General features: G+C 38.5%; 1 protein-coding gene across 2 annotated transcripts in view; it reads left to right on the top strand.

Annotated features, from left to right (window-relative positions):
* Window positions 1–21,087, top strand: part of rfwd3 (ring finger and WD repeat domain 3) — a 131,036-nt gene that overhangs the window by 31,661 nt on the left and 78,288 nt on the right. For both annotated transcript variants that reach the window (XM_039763609.1, XM_039763608.1), the window contains exon 3: window positions 10,555–10,784. In XM_039763609.1, coding sequence (XP_039619543.1) covers window positions 10,555–10,784 — 230 coding nt within the window. The remainder of the gene's footprint in view (window positions 1–10,554; window positions 10,785–21,087) is intronic.

The raw sequence follows: 21,087 nt of genomic DNA on the forward strand, positions 1-21,087 counted from the left end.
GTGACTCTCAGCTCTGAGCAGGAAACGACAACGTCGTGAAAATGAGACGGACTGTGAACGGACGGAAGCAGAAATGCTCCTAACTAGCTAATTACGATTCGGACAGTGATTCTGAGTAGGCCTTTCCTATCGAATCAATATCCAAAGGTTTTCTTTTGTAATTTTGTTTCCCTTATAAAAAATCGTAATGCTGTGCGACGAAGGGCCCAGTTCATGACTGGCAGCCGCGTTTAAATAGAGAGCTGTTCACAGACAACTTTAACACACAACGTAGTTGGGCGCACATGGCTAGTTTCAAATAATCTGTAATGTCACTTAACCATTTACTTAAAAGAGGTGGGCTAGGATTGTTCTAATTGAGCAAGATAAGTCTACGTGCTAACAGTGAAGTAAAGGCAATTACAGTTTGTTTGTCCTCCACTTTAAGCCCATCTGGGAGTACACCAAGCATAGCTATTAATGGTTTAGGAATGATTGTTTCACCAAGGCTGTCTGATGGGCATTTAAAACATTTTGTCCAGAATGATGTTAGTTTAGTGCATGCCCAAAACACATGGCCCAATGAGGCTAGAACTCGATTGCAACATTTGCTAGTTGGATTTTGTCCTGGAAACATTTTGGACAATTTTAAATGAGGTAGTTGTGCTCGATTAAAAGATTTTAAGTTGAGTAATTGTATGTTTTGTGCATATGGAGCTAGAGTGAATTCTGTGCATGCCTGCCCTCCACTCCTTTTCTGAAATGTTGAATGAGAGCTCCTTTTCCCACTGTACTCTGGGATCTTTAAAATGTTTTTTATATTATAGAAATGATTGAGTCTTTAAGGCTGATTGATATTTCTTCTGGAATATAAATAGGTGGGAGGTGAGGAAAATTGAACAGATTTTGTTTAGCAAAGTTTCTAATTTGGAGATGATAGAAAAATTTAGTTGATGGGAAGCTAAATTTGGAGCGTAATTGTTTGTAGCATGCAAAGATATTAATTATATGCAAATCTGTAAATAATGTAATCCCTTACATTTTCCAAACATTAAAAACTGTAACTTTGAAAGGGTGGAAAATGGTGGTTATCATGTAGAGTTTCCATAGATAAAATATTCTCTAACTTGTAGTGCTTCCCACATAAGTTCCATATCCTGAGTGAATGAAAGACAATTGGGTTGTTAGTATATTGACAATACCTTGTATTTACCGGTGTACAAAGCAAAGAAGATAAAGAAGTTCTGCAGGATTTCATTTCTATTGCAGACCAAGCTATTACGTGTTTATCTATTTTTGTCAATATCCAGTTTTTATGGCTTGTATATGTGCCACCCAGTAATAAAATTGAAAATTAGGGAGTCCCATGCCACCTTCTACTTTAGGTCATTGTAGGGTTGCCCCATGGATACGTGGATATATCAGTTTTCAAAAAATAAAGTTATGATTGAATCTAATTTCTTAACAAATATTTTTTTAATGTATATGGGAATGTTTTGAAATAGAAACCGAAACTTAGGAAGCATATTCATCTTAATAGTGTTAATTCTCCCTGCTAAAGTAAGATGAAGGGTAGACCATCTATGCATGCCTTGTTTAAGATTTTCCATGCAGACAGCAAAATCCTCTTGAAAAATGTTTACCTCTAGATATTTAAATGAATCTACAATGATAAAACGAAAGGTGTCCAATCTAATGTTGTTTGCTAGAAAATGGAAAAGCACACTTTTGCTCACATTAATTTTAAGTTCAGATATTTTTGAAATTCTGCTACTATAGTTTAGGGCTGCAAGCACAGAATTTTTTGGGTCTGATATATACAGTGCAATGTCATCTGCATATAGTGATATTTTCTGTTCAGGTCCTTCAAGTCAATGGCTCTATGGCGATTCCAAGTAGTAGTGGTGACAAGGGGCATGCTTGTCTAGTACCGCATTCTGTTTTGAAGTAGTCTGAAATAATGTTAATAGAAACTGAAGCTTCTGGGCTGGTATACAGTAGTTTGATCCATGCACATATGTTCGGTTAAAACCCAGATGTATGCAATGTGGTGAATAGGTAGTCCCATTCAACCATATCAAATGCTTTTTCTGCATCCAAAGATAATACGATCTCCAGAGTGCTAGACTTTATGGGTGAATATATTACATTAAATAGACGTCAAAGATTGGAAGCTAAGTGTCTACCTTTAATAAATTCAGGTTGATCTTGTGATATTACCGAAGGGTGGACTTTCTCAATCCTTCTAGCTAGAACTTTGGAGTGTATCTTAATATCGTTATTCAGAAGTGAGATTGGTCTGCATGATACACATTGTAATAAGTCCTTATTTTGCTTAGGATAGAATATAAGGACTTGTAGTAGTCTCTGAATGTGTGCATTATATTTTTATTGTCAATGATTTCATCTCCTCCTTAGTTGGTGATTACTATATTGCATTGCGAACTTGTTGATTTGTTGAGATAAGATCTTTTCAGCCATCTCTCCATTTTCATAGTAGTGATATTGCAATTTAAAAATGAGTTGTTCTGTTGGTTTTGTAGTTCTGATTGTAAAATCTTTCTTTTTATTTCCTTAGTCTTGCCAGACTGCTGCATGGCACAGGCTGAACTTCAGAGAAGACCAGCTTTTTAGTTCTGCTCCTCAGCTTGGCGCTTAAATTTAGACAGAAGAACTGACAGCCTGCCCTTATGTATATCATATTTTAAGACATAGACAATGACAACTGGATCCATCTCCAATCTGGTCAAGATCCTATCTAAAATTCCAGGGAGTACTCTTTATTAAATCCATGCCCAGCAAATGAGTACCAGATTCCCCTGTTAATAGGAAGTAAAGCACATGAAAGTGCACTTAGCCATAGCATGTAAGCAGACAAGCACAAGCAGTGGAGAACATAAAAAAAATAACTAACTTTAATGAGGGTGGCACTAAATGCTCTTTTAGGGCCCATTTACAATTCTAGCAGCTTTAAAAGACCTCAACAGAGCTACCTGTTTGGACTACATATCGCATTGTACTGTCTGTGAAAAGGGTAGTCAGTTCAGAAAGGAATAACAGAAATTAAGGAAAACTCTGAGTTGGATAGATAAGAAGCTAAAAGGGAAAAATTGCTGTATAAGGCATTTTAAGACTAGTAACTTGAGCACAAACTGTTAAGCATATGAGAGCAACGGTTAAAAATATTAGGAAGGCCAGAAGATAAATATTGCTGAAAAGGCAAAAGATAACCAAAACAGACTCTCAATATTTTAGTAGTAAAAGAACAGTTAAGGAAGAGGTGAAAGGTATTAGGTTTGGTAAAGGTAAACCAGAATGTAAAAATTGTGAACTAGCAAATGCTGTGACCTTGAATTTTATTTAAGCTTATATGTTTGAAGAAGTCCATAACCTCCGAAAAGTAATAGATATTACTATGGAAGTACATAGAGACTTTAAAATTGTAGAGTAAGAAGTACTGCTTGGATTAAATAGGGTTGCATGCAAAGAGTTGCCTAAAGTGCTTAAAGAAGTTAGAGAGTACTTGTATAAACCTTTGCCAAATATTTAAAAAAAAAAAAAAAAATCTCTGCACACTGGAAAAATTCCTATAAACAGGAGTCTAACAAATATGATGTTCAATAAAAAGTGTAATCGGGCTGATTCAAGAAACTTTAGACCACCAGTAAGCTTATATCACAGGTAAATTAATAGAATTATTAAGGAGAAGACAGAGCAGCACTCATTTTGGATTCAGAGAGGAACACTACATTTCATTACAATGCTGTAGTTCTATAAGGAAACAACAAATGAATGTGATCAGGAAGGTAGATGTGACATTAGGTGATTTTAAAAATGGTGTCTCTTAAGTATCAGTGTTGGGGCCACAGTTCTTTTTAATACACATAAATGATCCGGACAAGAATATAATCAATAAGTTATATTTGCAGATGATCCCAAACTAGGTGAAGTGCAGATAATGTAGAATTAGCTATATTGTTACAGAGGGATTTGGACAGCATACAGTCTTGGGCAGATTTATGGCAGGTGAAATTTAATGTAAGTAAATATTTATGCATTACATTTAGATATTACAAATTTTAGATTTGAATACATAAGGAGATATCTCAAACTTGAAAGCACACCTTATGGGAAAGACCTACAGATGGAGCCACGTCAAATAGCCGCAGCCGTGTGAATGGCGTACGGCTGCCCTATGCACGCCGTGATCCACCCCTCCCTCTACTGACAGAAGGCGTGTCAAGATTTCACAGTAAACACGCCCATTCATGCCCTATTTATTCATTTACCTGGTTTTGTTCTTAAGAACCCGTTAACACACGCCAGAAATTTAGCTCCGCTGAGTTGCAATCACGTGATTTTAACATTATATTTTATTATTATAATTATAACATTGTATTATATTATTATATTGGAGCTTCCCTGTCTGCCTATCATATAGTGCCTTTCCTTCCTACCTATCTACTGTATATATCTATCCCCCTAGCTGTTTTTTACATATCTATTATACAGTGCCTTCCCTGTTTATTTATATATCTAGTGCCTTCTCTGCCTGTCTGTCTGTCTGTCTGATTGCATATAGCGCTGAACTTACTGCTCTGTACTATTCTGTCCTCTGCATATCCTGGAGTACAAAAGAAACAGCACTATACAGCAACATGTGCGAACTGGCAAGATCGGGGGAAAAACACGCGGTCACTGATTACAAACCGCAAGATGAATGAAAGAGACAATATATGTAAAAACATCATCGCACTAATGCAATATTATTTGAAAATGAACAGCGTCAGATCGGGTTTGAATATGCGCCCGATCTGACGCTGTTCGTTTTCAAATAATATTGCATGTACTAAACTATTTTAGAATAAAAACATACATTTGATTTCAGTCAGTCTGTAAGAGCCAGTGTAAATGCATGATAATTGTAAAGGTTAGCTTTTTTTTTTTTTAAATTCAGTTCCATTCTCTCAGTCGCGTTCACGATCCCCCAAAATCTGACAATGCTGTTTTCACATAAAGACACGCTATAACTCAAATGTGATTTATTTGGAGACGCGCTATAGCTCGAATGTGATTTATTTGGAGACGCGCTATACTCAAATGTTATTTAAACAGGGAAGAAAGTACAATGTCAGGTGCTCATTCAGTGTAATAGGAACCATATCACAGAGAGATGTGTACACTGAAACAAGTACACATGTCGTGAATGTAGGAAGGGTGTGTGGGAATTGTTAATATTTGAATGTGATGATTTTATACAGCACGGATCGGAAATCAGCAGTTCTTAGCATTGCACCACGCAAGCTGTCGTATCAACCGCCTACTGTAACTTGCTTTATTTTTTCTTCACTTATAGTCTAGAATAAAAGTGCACTTGTTTTTATTCTTGTACACCAACATATGTTCCTGTGTTTGAGCGACACGGGCATGCTCAAAAATAGGCGTGTAATGCCACGAAAAGTGCATGCAGGCACTTCAGTTCGCAGCATTTATGCGAGAATGCAGTCACAAGTACGCTGCAGAGCTACAGCGCATCTTTATGTGAAAACAGCATTCTCAGATGGGGGGTAGGGAAGGATCCTGAACACGACTGAGAGAATGAAAAGTGAATAAAAAAAAAAACTATCCTTTACAAGTATCATAAATTACACTGGCTGTTACACACTGAAATCAAATGCATGTTTTTATTCTAAAATAGTAAGAATAAGAGCAGTTTACTTCTCAAAACTGAATCGTGTGGGATCGAACTCATGACCTTTTGAATACTAGTCAGCGGCTGATACCATTACACTACCGTGCTAGCTGTAGTAAGTATGTGTCAATGTGGCATGCTAAGGTGGCTTTTTGAATAAAAGCATACTTGTTCTGTTATATTTGTACCTTTTGTGAAAGTGTTTGATATTTGGACTTCAGGCTTCATACATTATATAATTTATGCTTACATTTTGTCATTTAATACTACAATATGAAAAAAGTTACTGTTTTAAAAATGTGTTTACACGGATTACTGTAGAAACGGAACACACGTGAAATGTGTGTATTCCAAATAATGATCTTCTATTTCCACTCTAAAACTCCACTTCACTCCCAGATAATCAATCAAGGCATGAGCTGGGAGAAGTTTGTGCACGTTCTAAGTCGGTGGGGGGATGGAATAGCCGGCTACTTGCAGCTTTTCTTTTATCAGCACATTTAGATTAACAAAAGACACTGGCAGAGAGGTGAGAACGGTTTTAAGAAGCGATTGACTGGTTTTGGAAGAATAAATTTTATTTCTAAAGTCGTGTGTGCGTGTTTTAATTGTTGGGGGATTGTTTGGGTATTTAAAAAAAACATTTACTTGAACCAACTACTTACAGTAAATGGGCAAAAAATGGGAGACGCCTTTTTTAAATAGTCAAAGAGTTGGGCTAATAATAATAATTATTGTTATTAATATTATTACTGGTCATAGAAACAAATGAAAACAACAGTTAAACACTTGATCATATGTATCTGTGCTAGTTTGTGTTCGTGATTATGTGACCCACAATAATTTTTTCTCAGTATAAATAATTTTTTGGGTTTTAAGAACTCCATCAAAAGCAAACACAAACTTAGAAGGAGTGGAAGGTGAGAAACCTCAGTGGAGAATACTGACTATGACATGGTGCTAATTGCTCTTTGTGTGTTTTTTTGGCTGCGGAGGGGTTCTTTAGACCTGTCTGCGCAAATGTGTTTGTGTTAAAGCCAACAGAAATGCAGGAGCGCACACACACACACACACACACCTCTCATCCACAAATGCTTTAACTGTTGTCTTGTAAATCGTTGATTAAACCTTTGAACACAGCTGCTTAGCAGTCCTAAACACAAGCGCATGGTCTATTTTTGTCCTTAATTAAAAGACATCAATACGTTAATAATTAACACAAAGATAACATTGTTTATTTTGCTGAATAAGGTAATAAGCTATATTTAAAATAAAACAAACAAGGAAGTAAGTGTTTTATACATTAAAGTACTCTGTATAACCAAGTGCCCTAACAAACAGCAACAGACAAAGTACAGTACAGACAAAGAGTGTGTGTGCTGATGGGGATTGGATGGTGAATTAGGATACCTCATTTCCAAGACAAAAGACGGTCTGAGGTGTGAATGCGCATCTCCGCTTTGCTCTTCGGTGTGTGTGTGTGCGTTTTTTAGGTTACTAGGGGTGCATTCTTTAATTTAGAGTGTCTGAATCTTTATAAACGCCAAGTTGGAAAATCATGTTTGAGAAAATGACAACAATTAAAATCTTGATCATTTGCGTCCATGCTATTTCGTGCTTAAGTGACCGAAAATATTTTTCTTAGTTTTCTTAGAACTTCATTAAAAGACAAACTTAGGAGGAGTGGAATGTGAGAAATCTCAACGGAGAATGTACTGACTTCTCCTTATTACTGACTGTTAGATGGTGCTAAAATGTATTTTTTCGTTCTGCCGGCGCGCAAATGTGTTTGTGTTAAAGCCAGCTCAGACAAACCTGACGAATGCCGGAGCGCACACACACACACACACCGGTGGCACTTTAGCTGTTAGTGCTTCAACGTTAAACGAAGCCCCGTAAACTTGATCCTGAACAGCCACGGACTGACTTTAACAATAATAGTTGATTGTTTTTATATGTTTTTGTATATATTTTTAAATGTTCAAATGAACGTTTCAGAGTATATAATTTGTTGTGTCATCTGTTTACAGTGTTGGCTGATTTTGTGATTGAGACCCATGGGTTACATTGAAATGTTTTTTATTATTAGTAGTAAGCCAGGCTAAGCCACACACACCACTGGTTCCGAGTCAGAAGTAAAATCAATGAAAGACTGAGAAGCCCTCGTAAATTTGACCCTGAACAGCCACGGGCTGGCTTTAGCAGAAATTTATGATTGTTTTCATTTTTTTTGTGTATATATTTTGCAAATGTTCGAATAAAACTTGATTTTTAGAATGTATAAGTTATTGTGTCATTTGTTTACAGCGTTGGCTTAATTTGTGATTGAGACAAATGGGTTTAATTGAAATAATTTATATTGGTAGGAGTAAGCCAGGCTCTATCGACCTTGGACAAATCACAATATACTGTACTGTAAGCTCTCTCTCTCTCTCTCTCAAGCCTCTCTCTCGTGCACACACGCACACGCACACACACACAAATAACACATGAAATTGCGTAAAACCAAACGAAACTAGATAAAAAAATATAAGCAGTAAAAAATCAGTAAAAATACACTGGTATAACAGGCGCTAACTTTTTTTACTATTGTTGCCAAGTGTTTATGGGGATTTAATCTGTCTCTGCTGCCGCATCTATTCGCAGTTGTGATAAGTGATTAATGCCCCATCAGATTTTTTGATGGGGAGGTATTATGCATGATTAAATGACAAAAGAAATACTGACCCATATGGACAGATATTTTTGACTATCAGTGAAAAAAACCCATCAGCGAAAACATCCTCAAAAATATAACGAAAACAAACCCAAGCAGAAGTTACATTTTGAGCTTTACTTTGCAGCAAAATATAATTTATCAGTATATTAAATGGAACTAGGTAAAATACACCGTAATGTAAAATACTGTACATAGCCTGCATTTGTATTCCGTACCTACAATGATCGGTATAGATAAATTACAGACGTACCGTGTCTTTAAGGATTATTAAGGATGTCTTAAAAATATTTTACTAACTAGTTTTATTAACTCATTATTTAATAATAAATAGCATAATCATCATGGGTTGTGTATTAAGTGATTTAACAAATCTGTTTTATTAATCGGTTTGTTGTTGTTTTTTTTACCACGTCATCTATTTATGAAACTATGTTGACAATACAAGAACTGACTGTACAGTATATTAACGCTAGAATTACCAGAGCCTACGAAAAATCTTGTAGGTCTGTCCCACCTTAAATCGCTTCTTAAAACTGTTCTCACCTCTCCGCCAGCGTCTTTTGTTAATCTAAATGTGCTGATAAAAGAAAAGCTGCAAGTAGCCGGCTATTCCATCCCCCCACCGACTTAGAACGTGCACAAACTTCTCCCAGCTCATGCCTTGATTGATTATCTGGGAGTGAAGTGGAGTTTTAGAGTGCATAGGTGAGAAGCGATCCGCATTCGTAATTGTTTCCAGGAGCTGCTGATTGCCACGACTACCACGCCTCTTCATAAATAAAAGCGCGAGTTGGCTAAAGGGAAAAAGAAAAGGAAAGAATGGGAGGTTGCAGGGGAAGGCAGGAAGCAGGAGGAGAAAGCTGGTGCAGGAGAGAGAGAGAGAGAGAGAGAGAGGGGGAGGGAGAGAGCGAGCGAGCAGCTGAGCAGGGAGCCTCGGTGTTTGTTTCAGTGTTATTCAATGTTTTTACATTTAGTTTGCTATTACACTGTGCATTCTATGGTATAATTAACTATAATTAACTAATTTTGTGCTTAAACATCTTTAAAGAAAATATATTTACATACATTTCGTAGATCTGCAACGGATTAATTATATTACATACAGTCCTATGGGGGAAATTACTTCAGGTCACGACCAAATCGGGTTACGCCCAGAGTTTTGGAACAAATTATGGTCATGACCTGAGGTTCCACTGTACTATGGAAGTACTGGTTTTCCCATCAGAGTACAATTTTTTGCACCTTTAAAGTTAGTTGTGCAGTCAACAAAAAGCTATGCGAGTCCAGTTAATTTTGAGATATTTAGTTAAAATATAGATAATATATTCTTAGCATAGGTGGCACAGTAATACACAAATACACAGTGACACTGAGTAGCACTGTCTCTTCACAGGTCTAGCATACTAGCATATGTCGTACCTGCAATGGACTGGTACCCTGTCTAGGCTCTTTTTCTCCATTGTGGCCAGTACTGCCAGCATAGGCCCTTGTACCCTGCTCTTCTGAACTGGAGTAGGTGGGTTTGATAAATGCTATGACTATTATTTGTTTGCCATTGAACATACCATGAATATTTGGAAAAACTAAAGAACATTTCTAAAAGACCATAAAAGAAAATAAATGTTAATTATGGCATTATACGTTAAGGCATTCTACAAAGTTTTCTACTGATATCCCCTGTTCCAGAATTAGAACAGTGGTAACGTTAGCCTTCAATATACCTACAATTGATTTTCTTGACAGTTATCCTTTTAGATGTATTTAGATAAAAGAAAATGTTTTCATTTTTTAGTTAATGCAGAAATCAAACCAAAAAGTCACTTTTTCCCTTCCCTTAATCAGAAGCTAACTTTATCAAGCTTCATTATGTGGCTCACTGGTACCAAATTTTATGGTTTATGACACAAAATTATTTCAACGGAATGCTATACTTGACTGAAAATAAACATTATATTCTATATATATTGTAATTCTGTAACCCTTGCTTAGAATCCTGTTTTTCTAATGGACAATGGCTTTGTTCAAAATTGCATGCAAGATTGTTGTTTACCAGTTAGGATTATTGTGTATTATTGCAGGAGGATCAGGATGTATCTTTAACATGCAGTGTCCTCTTGATTGCTGTATTCTGTATTAATGATGCTTATCGTTCTTTGTTTCACAGACAAAATTCCAGCCTGGAGAGCTTTTTCCTTCCAGTTCAGAGTCAGGCAGTAGAGCTTCCATCTTCTGGCTCCCTTTTACACATAATGGTGAATACAGCAACTGTTAGTGTTACTGACCCTGGATCTGGCAATACAACAGAGCACAGTGACTCCGATATGAGCATGATTGATGCAGAAGAGGCTGTAGAGCAAGCACATGAAACTGCTCCCATGGTTCAACAAAGTGCAGGTATTTGCTGATTACAAGTAGTCATGCGATTTACTAGAGCTGAACCCATTTGTTTTTTACCTCCTTTAATTTCTTATGTTTCGGCTAATTTCTGTCATGCCTTTGTATGACATTTTCTCTGCTCTTTGGTCTTGGCAATTATCAGAAAACTGTTTTATAATACATATTCTATGTCTGTGGGTGTTTTTCCTAGAGTAAACATAACACTTAGGAGGCTACAGAAACATTCCATGGTTGAGTAAGAGCACAGTTCTTGATGCAATGGACATTGAGGTGCTTTTCTCCTGAAAAAAAACACTTAAAAACAAAAAAAATAATAATAATAAATCTGCCCCAGTTTGTGATAGGGTTGCTGCATCAGCTTGATTATTATTACATGAGCAGCTTAACTAATACAGAAATGTTGATTTTTTTTTTTAACAAAAATTGGTGATAAAATTTGGAAGGTGGATTTGTTATTTAACTTAAATATTAAAAGTATTCATTTAAATTGCTCAAAATTTCACATAACCCATTTAGGGAATTTAATAAAAAGTCAAGTGAGCATCATGTGATGTCCAAAAACTTGTAGTTGTTGACCCTTAATCTTTGATTGAGACAAGCAAGATGGTGCCACTGAATTTGGATGACATCATAGTCACTCTGTTAAGATTGTGCATTTACTTAATAGTTATTTTTCGTCACATTGCTTTCACAAACTATCATAATTTTATTTGTGGCTGTAACACTTTTAAACATTGGGAGCCAGTTCACTCACCTAATTTGAGGCAACCCCCATTGAGCCATCATGTCTAGGTGAGATTCTCTGAGATACTACGTGATGAGGGGAACAATAACAAAGGCGCTACAGGAGCCAAACCATGTTGATGGAGAAAGAAACACTCTGGCCCATGTGCAGATCAGACTTAGAAAAAAAACACATCATCCTCCCCTGCCCAGTGTCCTGCTAGCAAATGTCTAGTCACTCAAAAACAAGATGGATGATCTCCGAGCCTGGATTAAATTTCAACAGGATATCCAGGACAGGAAAGTTCTTTGTCTAACTAAAATGTGGCTTTCACTTGCAATACTGGACCGAGCAGTAATCCCATCTAAGTATTTCTCAGTCTTTCGGATGTATAGAATGGCTAAATCTGTTAAAGTAAAAGGGGGAGGTGTCCGTTTTATGATAAACAATAAATGGTGCGATCCCAGGAACATTTAGACTCTTTCTCATTCCTGCTATGCTCATCTGGAACATCTGACGCTCCTCTGCCGCCGTCATTACTTGCCGCGTCAGTTTTCTGTTATGATCACCTCTGTCTATGTTTTCCCACAGGCTAACGTAGGTAAGGCTTTATCTAAACTCCATCATGTGGTTGGTGAACATCTAATGAAGCACCCAGACACAGCATTTATTGTGACAGGGTACTTCAACAAAGCTAACATCAGACGTGTAATACTGAACTTTCCAGCATATCACACATCCAACCAGACAAGGAAACATACTAGACCACTGATACACTTTGTTTAAGTCAGGCTACAAAGTGCTTTTACAACTGGCTTTTGGCAGGTTGGACCATGCAGCCATTTTCCTCCCTCCCGTCAAATCCCCCCATCCGATTATAAACAATGTACCATGAGACACGTTCCGGTGACGAAAGAGTTCAAATGCTGGTCTGCCCAGTTTGAAACCATACTGCTGGGATGCCATTGATGAGTTTGCGAACATAGCTGTCATCTTTGTTGCTATGTTATGGGAGTCCATTGTTCCAACCAAAACAATCCGGAGTTTCCCCAATCAAAAGCCGTGGGAGGACAAAACCATCCTGGATGTGGTGAACGGACACACTGTGGTTTACAATGCGGAATTGTGAGCAGGAGACTATAGTGAGTACAATGCAGCCTGCTAATCTAAGAAGGGATGTGAAGAAGGCAAGTAGGCTAAATAAGGAGAAAGTGAAGTCTAACTTTCATCTGGGTAACAGCAGACAAATGTGGCAGGGACTAGAGACCCTTATGGACTTTAGAGTTAAACCCACTGTGTGTTTTGACTCTTCTCTGGCTGATAATCTGAATGCTTTCTATGTGTGGTTTGACACTAATAGTGCTAAGCATTAACTTGCCGGTTAGCAAGAATAATAGAGCCAGCACTAGCACTGCTCAGAACAGCAGAGTTGCTTTCTGTTTTTCAGGGCACGATGTTAAGTCCAGATGGAATCTCCGGGTGCATTCTTAAATCATGACAAAGAAGATTCGGTGATGGGTAGGTGTAAGGGTGACAACATGCATAAGTGGAAGAAGATGCACATAGGTAGAATATATCCTATGCAGGGTGTCAGTATGTAGGAGACTGGAGATTGCAAAGTGGTGGCAGGGGAAAGAGCTGTAGGACAGCATTGGGTGGTAGTCTGCATGATGACCTTAGATATCAAACAGAGGAGAAGAGTGAGGACAGAGCCAAGAATTAAATGGTGGAAGTTGAAAAAGGAAAACTGTGACATTGAGTTCAGGGAGGAAGTAAGACTGGCACTGAATGGCAGTGAAGAGTTACCGCATAGCTGGGTAACTACAGCAGAAGCAGTATTGTTGAGAGCTATAAGGGTGCTTGGTGTTTAAATCTGGACAGAGGAAGTAGGATAAGGAAACCTTGTGGTGGAATAGGGAAGTGCAGGAGAGTATACCGAGAAAGAGGTAGTCAAAGAAGAAATAGGGTAGTCGGAGAGATGCTGAAAGCAGACAGGAGTACTAGGAAATAAAATATTAGGTGTACAGAGAGGTGGTGAAGGCTAAAGAAAAGGTGTATAATGAGTTGTATGAGAGGTTGGACACTTAAGGAGGTAAAAAAAAGGGCCTATACCGATCGGCTAGACAGAGGGACAAAGCTGGCAAAGATGTGCAGCAGGTTAGGGTAATAAAGGATAAAGATGGAATCACACTTGCAAACAAGGAGAGCGTCTTTAGCTGATAGAAAGATTACTTTGAGAAGCTGATGAATGAACATAAGAGAGAAAGAAGTTTGGATGATGGGAGAGAGTGAATTGTGAAGTGCAACAAATGAGCAAGGAGGAAGTAAAGACAACTATAAATAAGATGATGAATGGAAGAGATGTTGGTCCAGATGACATACCTGTGGAAGCATGAAGGTGTTTAGGAGAGACGGCAGTGGATCTTTTAACCAGTTTAATGCAATTTTGGAAAGTTAGAGGATGCCTAAGGAGTGGAGAAGAAGTGTACTGGTATCGATTTTTAAGAGTAAAAGGGATATGCAGAACTGTAGTAACTACAGGGGTATAAAATTAAAGAGCCACAGCATGAAGTTATGGGAAAGAGTAGTGGAAACTAAATTCAGAAGATGAATATGGTTCTATCCTGGGGAAGAGCACAACAGATTTTTGTTTGTTGTTGTGGTGTTGATGGAGAAGTACAGAAGGAGTTACGTTGTGTCTTTGTGGACCTGGAGAAAGCATATGACAGAACTGTCATCTCTGTCTTGTCATGGAGGACAGTTTAAACGTTTGACTAAAGGGTGTTATTTCATGCCTAGAGGGCTCTAATAATGTTAAGTGTGGGAGAGTTTCTAAGGGCTTAAAATATCTAAAAATAACTACACAAACATATGGTTTCTACTTCGCAGATTTTCATCTATTGCGGGGGGTCTGGAGCATAACCTTGATCGAGGAGGGATTACTGTATATAATATATATATATATATATATATATATATATATATATATATATACACATACACAGTGGGATGCAAAAGTTTGGGCAACCTTGTTAATAGTCATTATTTTCCTGTATAAATCGTTGGTTGTTACGATAAAAAATGTCAGTTAAATACATCATATAGGAGACACACACAGTGATATTTGAGAAGTGAAATGAAGTTTATTGGATTTACAGAAAGTTTGCAATAATTGTTGAGGTGAATGGGAGGGGAGATGATGACATGACTCCCCCACCTGCCTTAACTGTCAATCCCCCACAAACACAGTCTCTCGAAATTTGCATAAGCACAGCCCCTCACCTGCAATTTTAACTTAGTTACAAAGTGATCAAAACTCTCGTTTATATCCTGGGTCCTCTCATTAAACTTGTATCCCGCATTATCCGTGGGCATGACAAACGCCAGCGGCAGCCTGTCTATGAACTTTAAATTAAGTTTAGGTTTACATCGTGCTTTGTTTCCGAAGTAGCAGCACTCATGAATATGGTTGTATATGTCACTCTCGCTTTCGCTTCTTATTGTTTCGCTGCCTTCTGAATTATATAATGCATGTTTTCTAAAGCACTTTTTGGAGCTCTTCCTGGTTTTCTACGTACTGCGTTGACAGTCAGTTCACGTGATTACGTGGGAGGCGTGATGATGTCACACGAAACTCCGCCCCCCACGGCTTTCGAGCTCAACTCCATTACAGTTTATGTAGAAAAATAGCTTCCAGTTATGACCATTACGTGTAGAATTTCGAAATGAGACCTACCCAACTTTTGTAAGTAAGCTGTTAGGAATGAGACTGCCAAATTTCAGCCTTCTACCTACACAGGAAGTTGGAGAATTAGTGGTGAGTCAGTCAGTGAGGGCTTTGCCTTTTATATATATCTACATATATATATTAGGGGTGGGATTCGATTAAAAAAATTAATCCAGTTTTTTTTTTTTAATTTTAAAGGGTTTTATTGGGCGACAGAATCAAATAACAGACATGGACATGAATATTGCAAACTCAAGGTGTTTTAATTTCTGGAAAAAATGGTTTTAAACTGCAGTTGAATTCATAACATAAACAAAAATATCATCCCAGGTTAAAATTGGGAAGACTTAAAAATAAAGTGGTAGTTTAAGTACTTGAAGTACATTTTCAGAATGGTATTGTCTTTAAAAATAATAACCAAAATGTCAATATAAAGTGCAGTTTTTATTCTTAAAAAAATAAGGCAGAAACATAAAAGGTAATTTGACCAACTTAATCTTTAAACTCTGAGTAACCTTAGCCAAAATTATTTTGTACATTAGGCTAAAACAGTGTGATCATTGAACATTTTGTAATTAGATGTAATTAGAATTACTAACGGTGACGGAAGTCCAATGATCCCCAGTAAGAGCCACAAAGTCCGCTTTCTGTAATGCATCTAATTTTACTTGCTTTTCAGTGTGCACAAAACCATGCCTTTATCAAGGCTTCGCTAGGGTAATCGTTTGAAATGAAATTTTCCTCCGATCAGTCGCAGGAACGCGCTTTATTCCAACTCTAACATTTTTGTAGCTGTGATGTGTGCATCAGTGTAATCGTTGTACCAGGAAATCATGCATTGACAAAAGTTCTCCTTTGCTTGGAATGCAAAGTGTGATTAAATGTGTTATTTTTTTAACGCGTTATGGAGTACATGCATCCAAGCTTCTCAGCTGTGCTTGTGTTAAGCAAAGGAAACATTTTAAAAATAACGTAACATGATTCTGCGTTAACCGCATTTTTTCATCGTCCCAAACCAAGGAGATGCGAGGGTAAAATGAATCGGGAAGCGCGCGTATATACTCCGTGCATCCCCTCTCGGGAATCGAACCTCGGATGTCGGCGCTAGAGGCGAACCCTGTACAATTTCGCCACGGCGTGTGGCTTGTCTATTTGAGAGTATGTAGATCGGGATGTATATATATATATATATTCGCAGCAGAGAAGTAGTGTGTTAAAGAAGTTATGAAAAAGAAAAGGGAACATTTTAAAAATAACGTAACATGATTGTCAATATACAGTAATTGTTTTGTGAGTGTTATTGAGTGTTGCTGTCATCAAGGATTTGATTATCATTATTTCTTTCAATCAGGGTCGTATTTGTAGGATGTGTTGTGTTCAAGTTACATTCCGTGTTTGTCAATCGTAAAGATAAGAGGTTTCATTCATCGATTTGTTTCTTACTGCATCAATAAACAGCTCGTCTTCCTCTTTATCTGAGATGTGACACACTGCATGCACGGGTTTTTTTTTTTTACACTGTCTTCCTTTAGCGGGACATTGACTTCTTCCACCGTGTGCTTTGTTTCTGCAGTAGCTGCACTTATAAATATGCTTGTATGTATCAGACGCTTCATATTTTTTTGCTGCCTTCTCAATTGTGTAATTCGGTTTTTGTTCAGCACTTTTTGGAACTGTTGCTTTTTGTCTGTGCACTGCACTTGATGTTCTTGTATCGAAGGTTCCCAGCTGTGCTGATACCATCTCGTGTGATGTCCATGGCTGTATGTAATGTTAGCTAAGACCCGGCGCTTAAAAGTTTCTCTCGCAGTTTCGCTGAGTTTGTGCCAAACACCAACCTGACCATCTCATCTTCCTCTGCATAAGCACAGTCCTTCACCCGTGAATATTTAGCCGCAGTGTTTCTATTGGATTGCCGCTGACGGACGGCCTTATATGGGCAGGCAGCAAATTACAAACGCCAGCGCCAGCCTGTCTATGAACTTAATTTAAAGTTTAGGTTTACACCGTGCTTTGTTTCCGAAATAGCAGCACTCGTGAATATGGTGTATATGTTAGTCGCTCGCTTCTTATTGTTTTGCTTCCTTCTCAATTATATAATGCACGTTTTCTTCAGTGCTTTTTTGAGGTCTTCCTGGTTTTCTACGCACTGCGTTGATAGTCAGTTCATGTGATTACGTGGGAGGCGTGATGTTGTCACATGAAACTCCGCCCCCCACGGCTTTTGAGCTCAACTCCATTACAGTAAATGGAGTAAAATACCTTCCAGTTATGACCATTACACGTAGAATTTCGAAATGAAACCTGCCCAACTTTTGTAAGTAAGCTGTAAGGAATGAGCCTGCCAAATTTAAGCCTTCTAACCACACGGGACCTTGGAGAATTAGTGGTGAGTGAGTGAGTGAGTCAGTCAGTCAGTCAGTGAGGGCTTTGCCTTTTATTAGTGTATATATACTGCTCAAAAGAATTAAAGGAACACCTTTTAATCAGAGTATAGCATAAAGTCAATGAAACTTATGGGATAATAATCTGGTCAGTTAAGTAGCAGAGGGGGTTGTTAATCAGTTTCAGCTGCTGTGGTGTTAATGAAATTAACAACAGATGCACTAGAGGGGCAACAATGAGATGACCCCCAAAACAGGAATGGTTTAACAGGTGGAGGCCACTGACATTTTTCCCTCCTCATCTTTTCTGACTGTTTCTTCACTAGTTTTGCATTTGACTACAGTCAGTGTCACTACTGGTAGCATGAGGTGATACCTGGACCCTACAGAGGTTGCACAGGTAGTCCAACTTCTCCAGGATGGCACATCAATACGTGTCATTGCCAGAAGGTTTGCTGTGTCTCCCTGCACAGTCTCAAGGGCATGGAGGAGATTCTAGGAGACAAGCAGTTACTCTAGGACAGCTGGAGAGGGCCATAGAAGGTCCATAACCCATCAGCAGGACCAGTATCTGCTCCTTTGGGCAAGGAGGAACAGGATGAGCACTGCCAGAGCCCTACAAAATGGCCTCCAGCAGGCCACTGGTGTGAATGTCTCTGACCAAACAACCAGAACGACTTCATGAGGGTGACCCAAGGGCTCCATGTCCTCTAATGGGCCCTGAGCTCAGTGCCCAGCAGCATGCAGCTCGATTGGCATTTGCCATAGAATACCAGAATTGGCAGATGCACCACTGGTGCCCTGTGCTTTTTACAGATGAGAGCAGGTTCACCCTGAGCACGTGACAGAAGTGAAAGGGTCTGGAGAAGCCATGGAGAACATTATGCTGCCTATAACATCATTCAGCATGAGCAGTTTGGTGGTGGGTTAATGATTGTCTGGGGAGGCATATCCATGGAGGGTCACACAGACCACTACAGGCTTGACAGAGGCACCTTGGCTGCCATTAGGTATCAGGATGAAATCCTTGGACCCATTGTCAGACCCTATGCTGGTACAGTGGCTCCTGGTGCACGAAAATTCCTGGCCTCATGTGGTGAGAGTATGCAGGCAGTTCCTGGAGGATGAAGGAATTGATACCATTGACTGGCCACCACACTTTCCTGACCTAAATCCAATAGAACACCTCTGGGACATTGTTTTGGTCCATCCAATGCCACCAGGTTGCACCTCAGACTGTCCAGGAGCTAAGTGATGCCCTGGTCCAGATCTGGGAGGAGATCCCCCACAACACCATCTGTCATGTCATTAGAAGCATGCACCGATGTTGTCAGGCATGTATACAAGAAAACAGGGCCCATACGAAGTGCTGTGTACAATTTTGAGTTGCTTCAATTAAATTTTGGCAAAGTGGACTAGCCTTCCACATTTTTTTACTCTGATTTTTGGGGCGTCTTTGAATTCAGGGCTCTGTAGGTTGATCATTTTCATTTCCATCAAACGATGTGGCATCCTTTCGTTCCTAACATATTACCCAGTCTATATCAGTATAGATATCCAGGAGGATTTCTTTTTCCTATTGAGATCTGATGTGTTTTCAAAGTGTTCCTTTAATTTTTGAGCAGTTTATATATATATATATATATATATATATATATATATATATATATATATATATATATATATATATACATACAGTAATCCCGCAGAGTTATACAGCATAATCCCTTTGTATTCTCTTAGATATTAGGTAAGATTCATTGAAATTATGTATATAAACACACTGTTTATATACAGTAAAACCTAAATATTATTTTAAAGATATTGAGTGTCTCTGATAGCACATATGTTACAGCCATTACGATAGACAGGCCAGCAGCAATAAATACGTACAATACAAGAAAAATAGTATACAGTAAATGTGTACAGCGACACTAAACGTATGTACATGTACTTAGTACTGTAAGTAGAAAATTAATTATGGTTACTCACCAACAATGACACGATGACTTGTCCGATAACAATGAGTTTTATTTTACTGCACAACAAAGGAGAGCGTTACAGACCTTAAAGGAGCCACTTCAGGCAATTGTGTAGCACTGCCGTTGTTCTTCTTCTGGCAGTCTTCAATGCAAATCCCTAAAGCAGATTCCATCCAGACTACTGCCTTATTATATCCACTTACAACTCGTTTTGCACCCTGGTTAAAAGGACACTGCGGCCGTAGATCTTATATTCCTTTCCTACTTTTTAAATAAATAGAATCGTAGCCTTCAACAAATCCAAAACGTTTACCTTTTCGGCAATCATTAACATCTTCCGTTTGCGCTTAGGACCGGCCCCTGAAGCAGTAGCATTCGTTTTGGAGCCATAATGAAGGGCTTGACTATGCACAAATATAAACACAAAAGAGCACAACTCTTTACACAGAGAAACACGTTGATGCTGAATGAGCGAGACGAGACTTCCTGGTTAACAGTGCATTCAGCAGGCAGGAACTTAACTGCGTGCTCTGATTGGTTAGCTTCTCAGTCATCCGCCAATAGCGCCCCTTGTATGAAATCAACTGGGCAAACCAACTGAGGAAGCATGTACAGAAAGTAAAAGACACATTGTCCACAGAACCCGCGAAGCAGCGAAAAATCTGCGTTATATATTTGACTTTCGCGGTTTCGCTCTATCGCGGATTTTATATGGAATAATTAAAGCGCGATATAGCAAGGGATTACTGTATATATATATATATATATATATATATATATATATATATACACACTAGCAGAATACCCGCGCTTGGCAGCGGAGAAGTAAAAAGAAAAGGAAACATTTTAATAATAACATAACACGATTGACAATGTAATTGTTTTGTCATTGTCATGAGTGTTGCTGGCATATATACTCAGCAAAAAAAGAAACGTCCTCTGACTTTCAACTGTTTTTACTTTCAGTAAACTTAATGTGTAAATATTTGTATGAACACTAAAAGAGTCAACACCATAAGACATAAACTAAAAATGTTTCACAATGTGTCCCTGAATGAAGGGAGGCTCAAAATCAAAAGTACCAGTCAGTATCTGGTGTGGCCACCAGCTGCTTGAAGTACTGCAGTGCATCTCCTCCTCATGGACTGGACCAGATTTGTCAGTTCTTGCTGTGAGATGTTACCCCACTCTTTCACCAAGGCACCTGCAAGTTTCTGAACATTTCTGGGGGGAATGGCCCTAGCCATCGATCCAAATCGATCCCGCTCCAGGGTACAGGCCTCGGTGTAACGCTCATTCCTTCGACGATAAACACAAATCCGTCCATCACCCCTGGTGAGACAAAATCGTGACTCATCAGTGAAGAGCACATTTTGCTACTCCTGTCTGGTCCAGTAAAGGTGGGTTTGTGCCCATAGGCCGCGTTGTTGCTGGTGATGTCTGGTAAGGACCTGCCTTACAACAAGCCTACAAGCCCTCAGTC

This window comes from Polypterus senegalus, chromosome 9, assembly GCF_016835505.1.
Source record: "Polypterus senegalus isolate Bchr_013 chromosome 9, ASM1683550v1, whole genome shotgun sequence".
In the NCBI taxonomy this organism is placed as follows: domain Eukaryota; kingdom Metazoa; phylum Chordata; class Cladistia; order Polypteriformes; family Polypteridae; genus Polypterus; species Polypterus senegalus.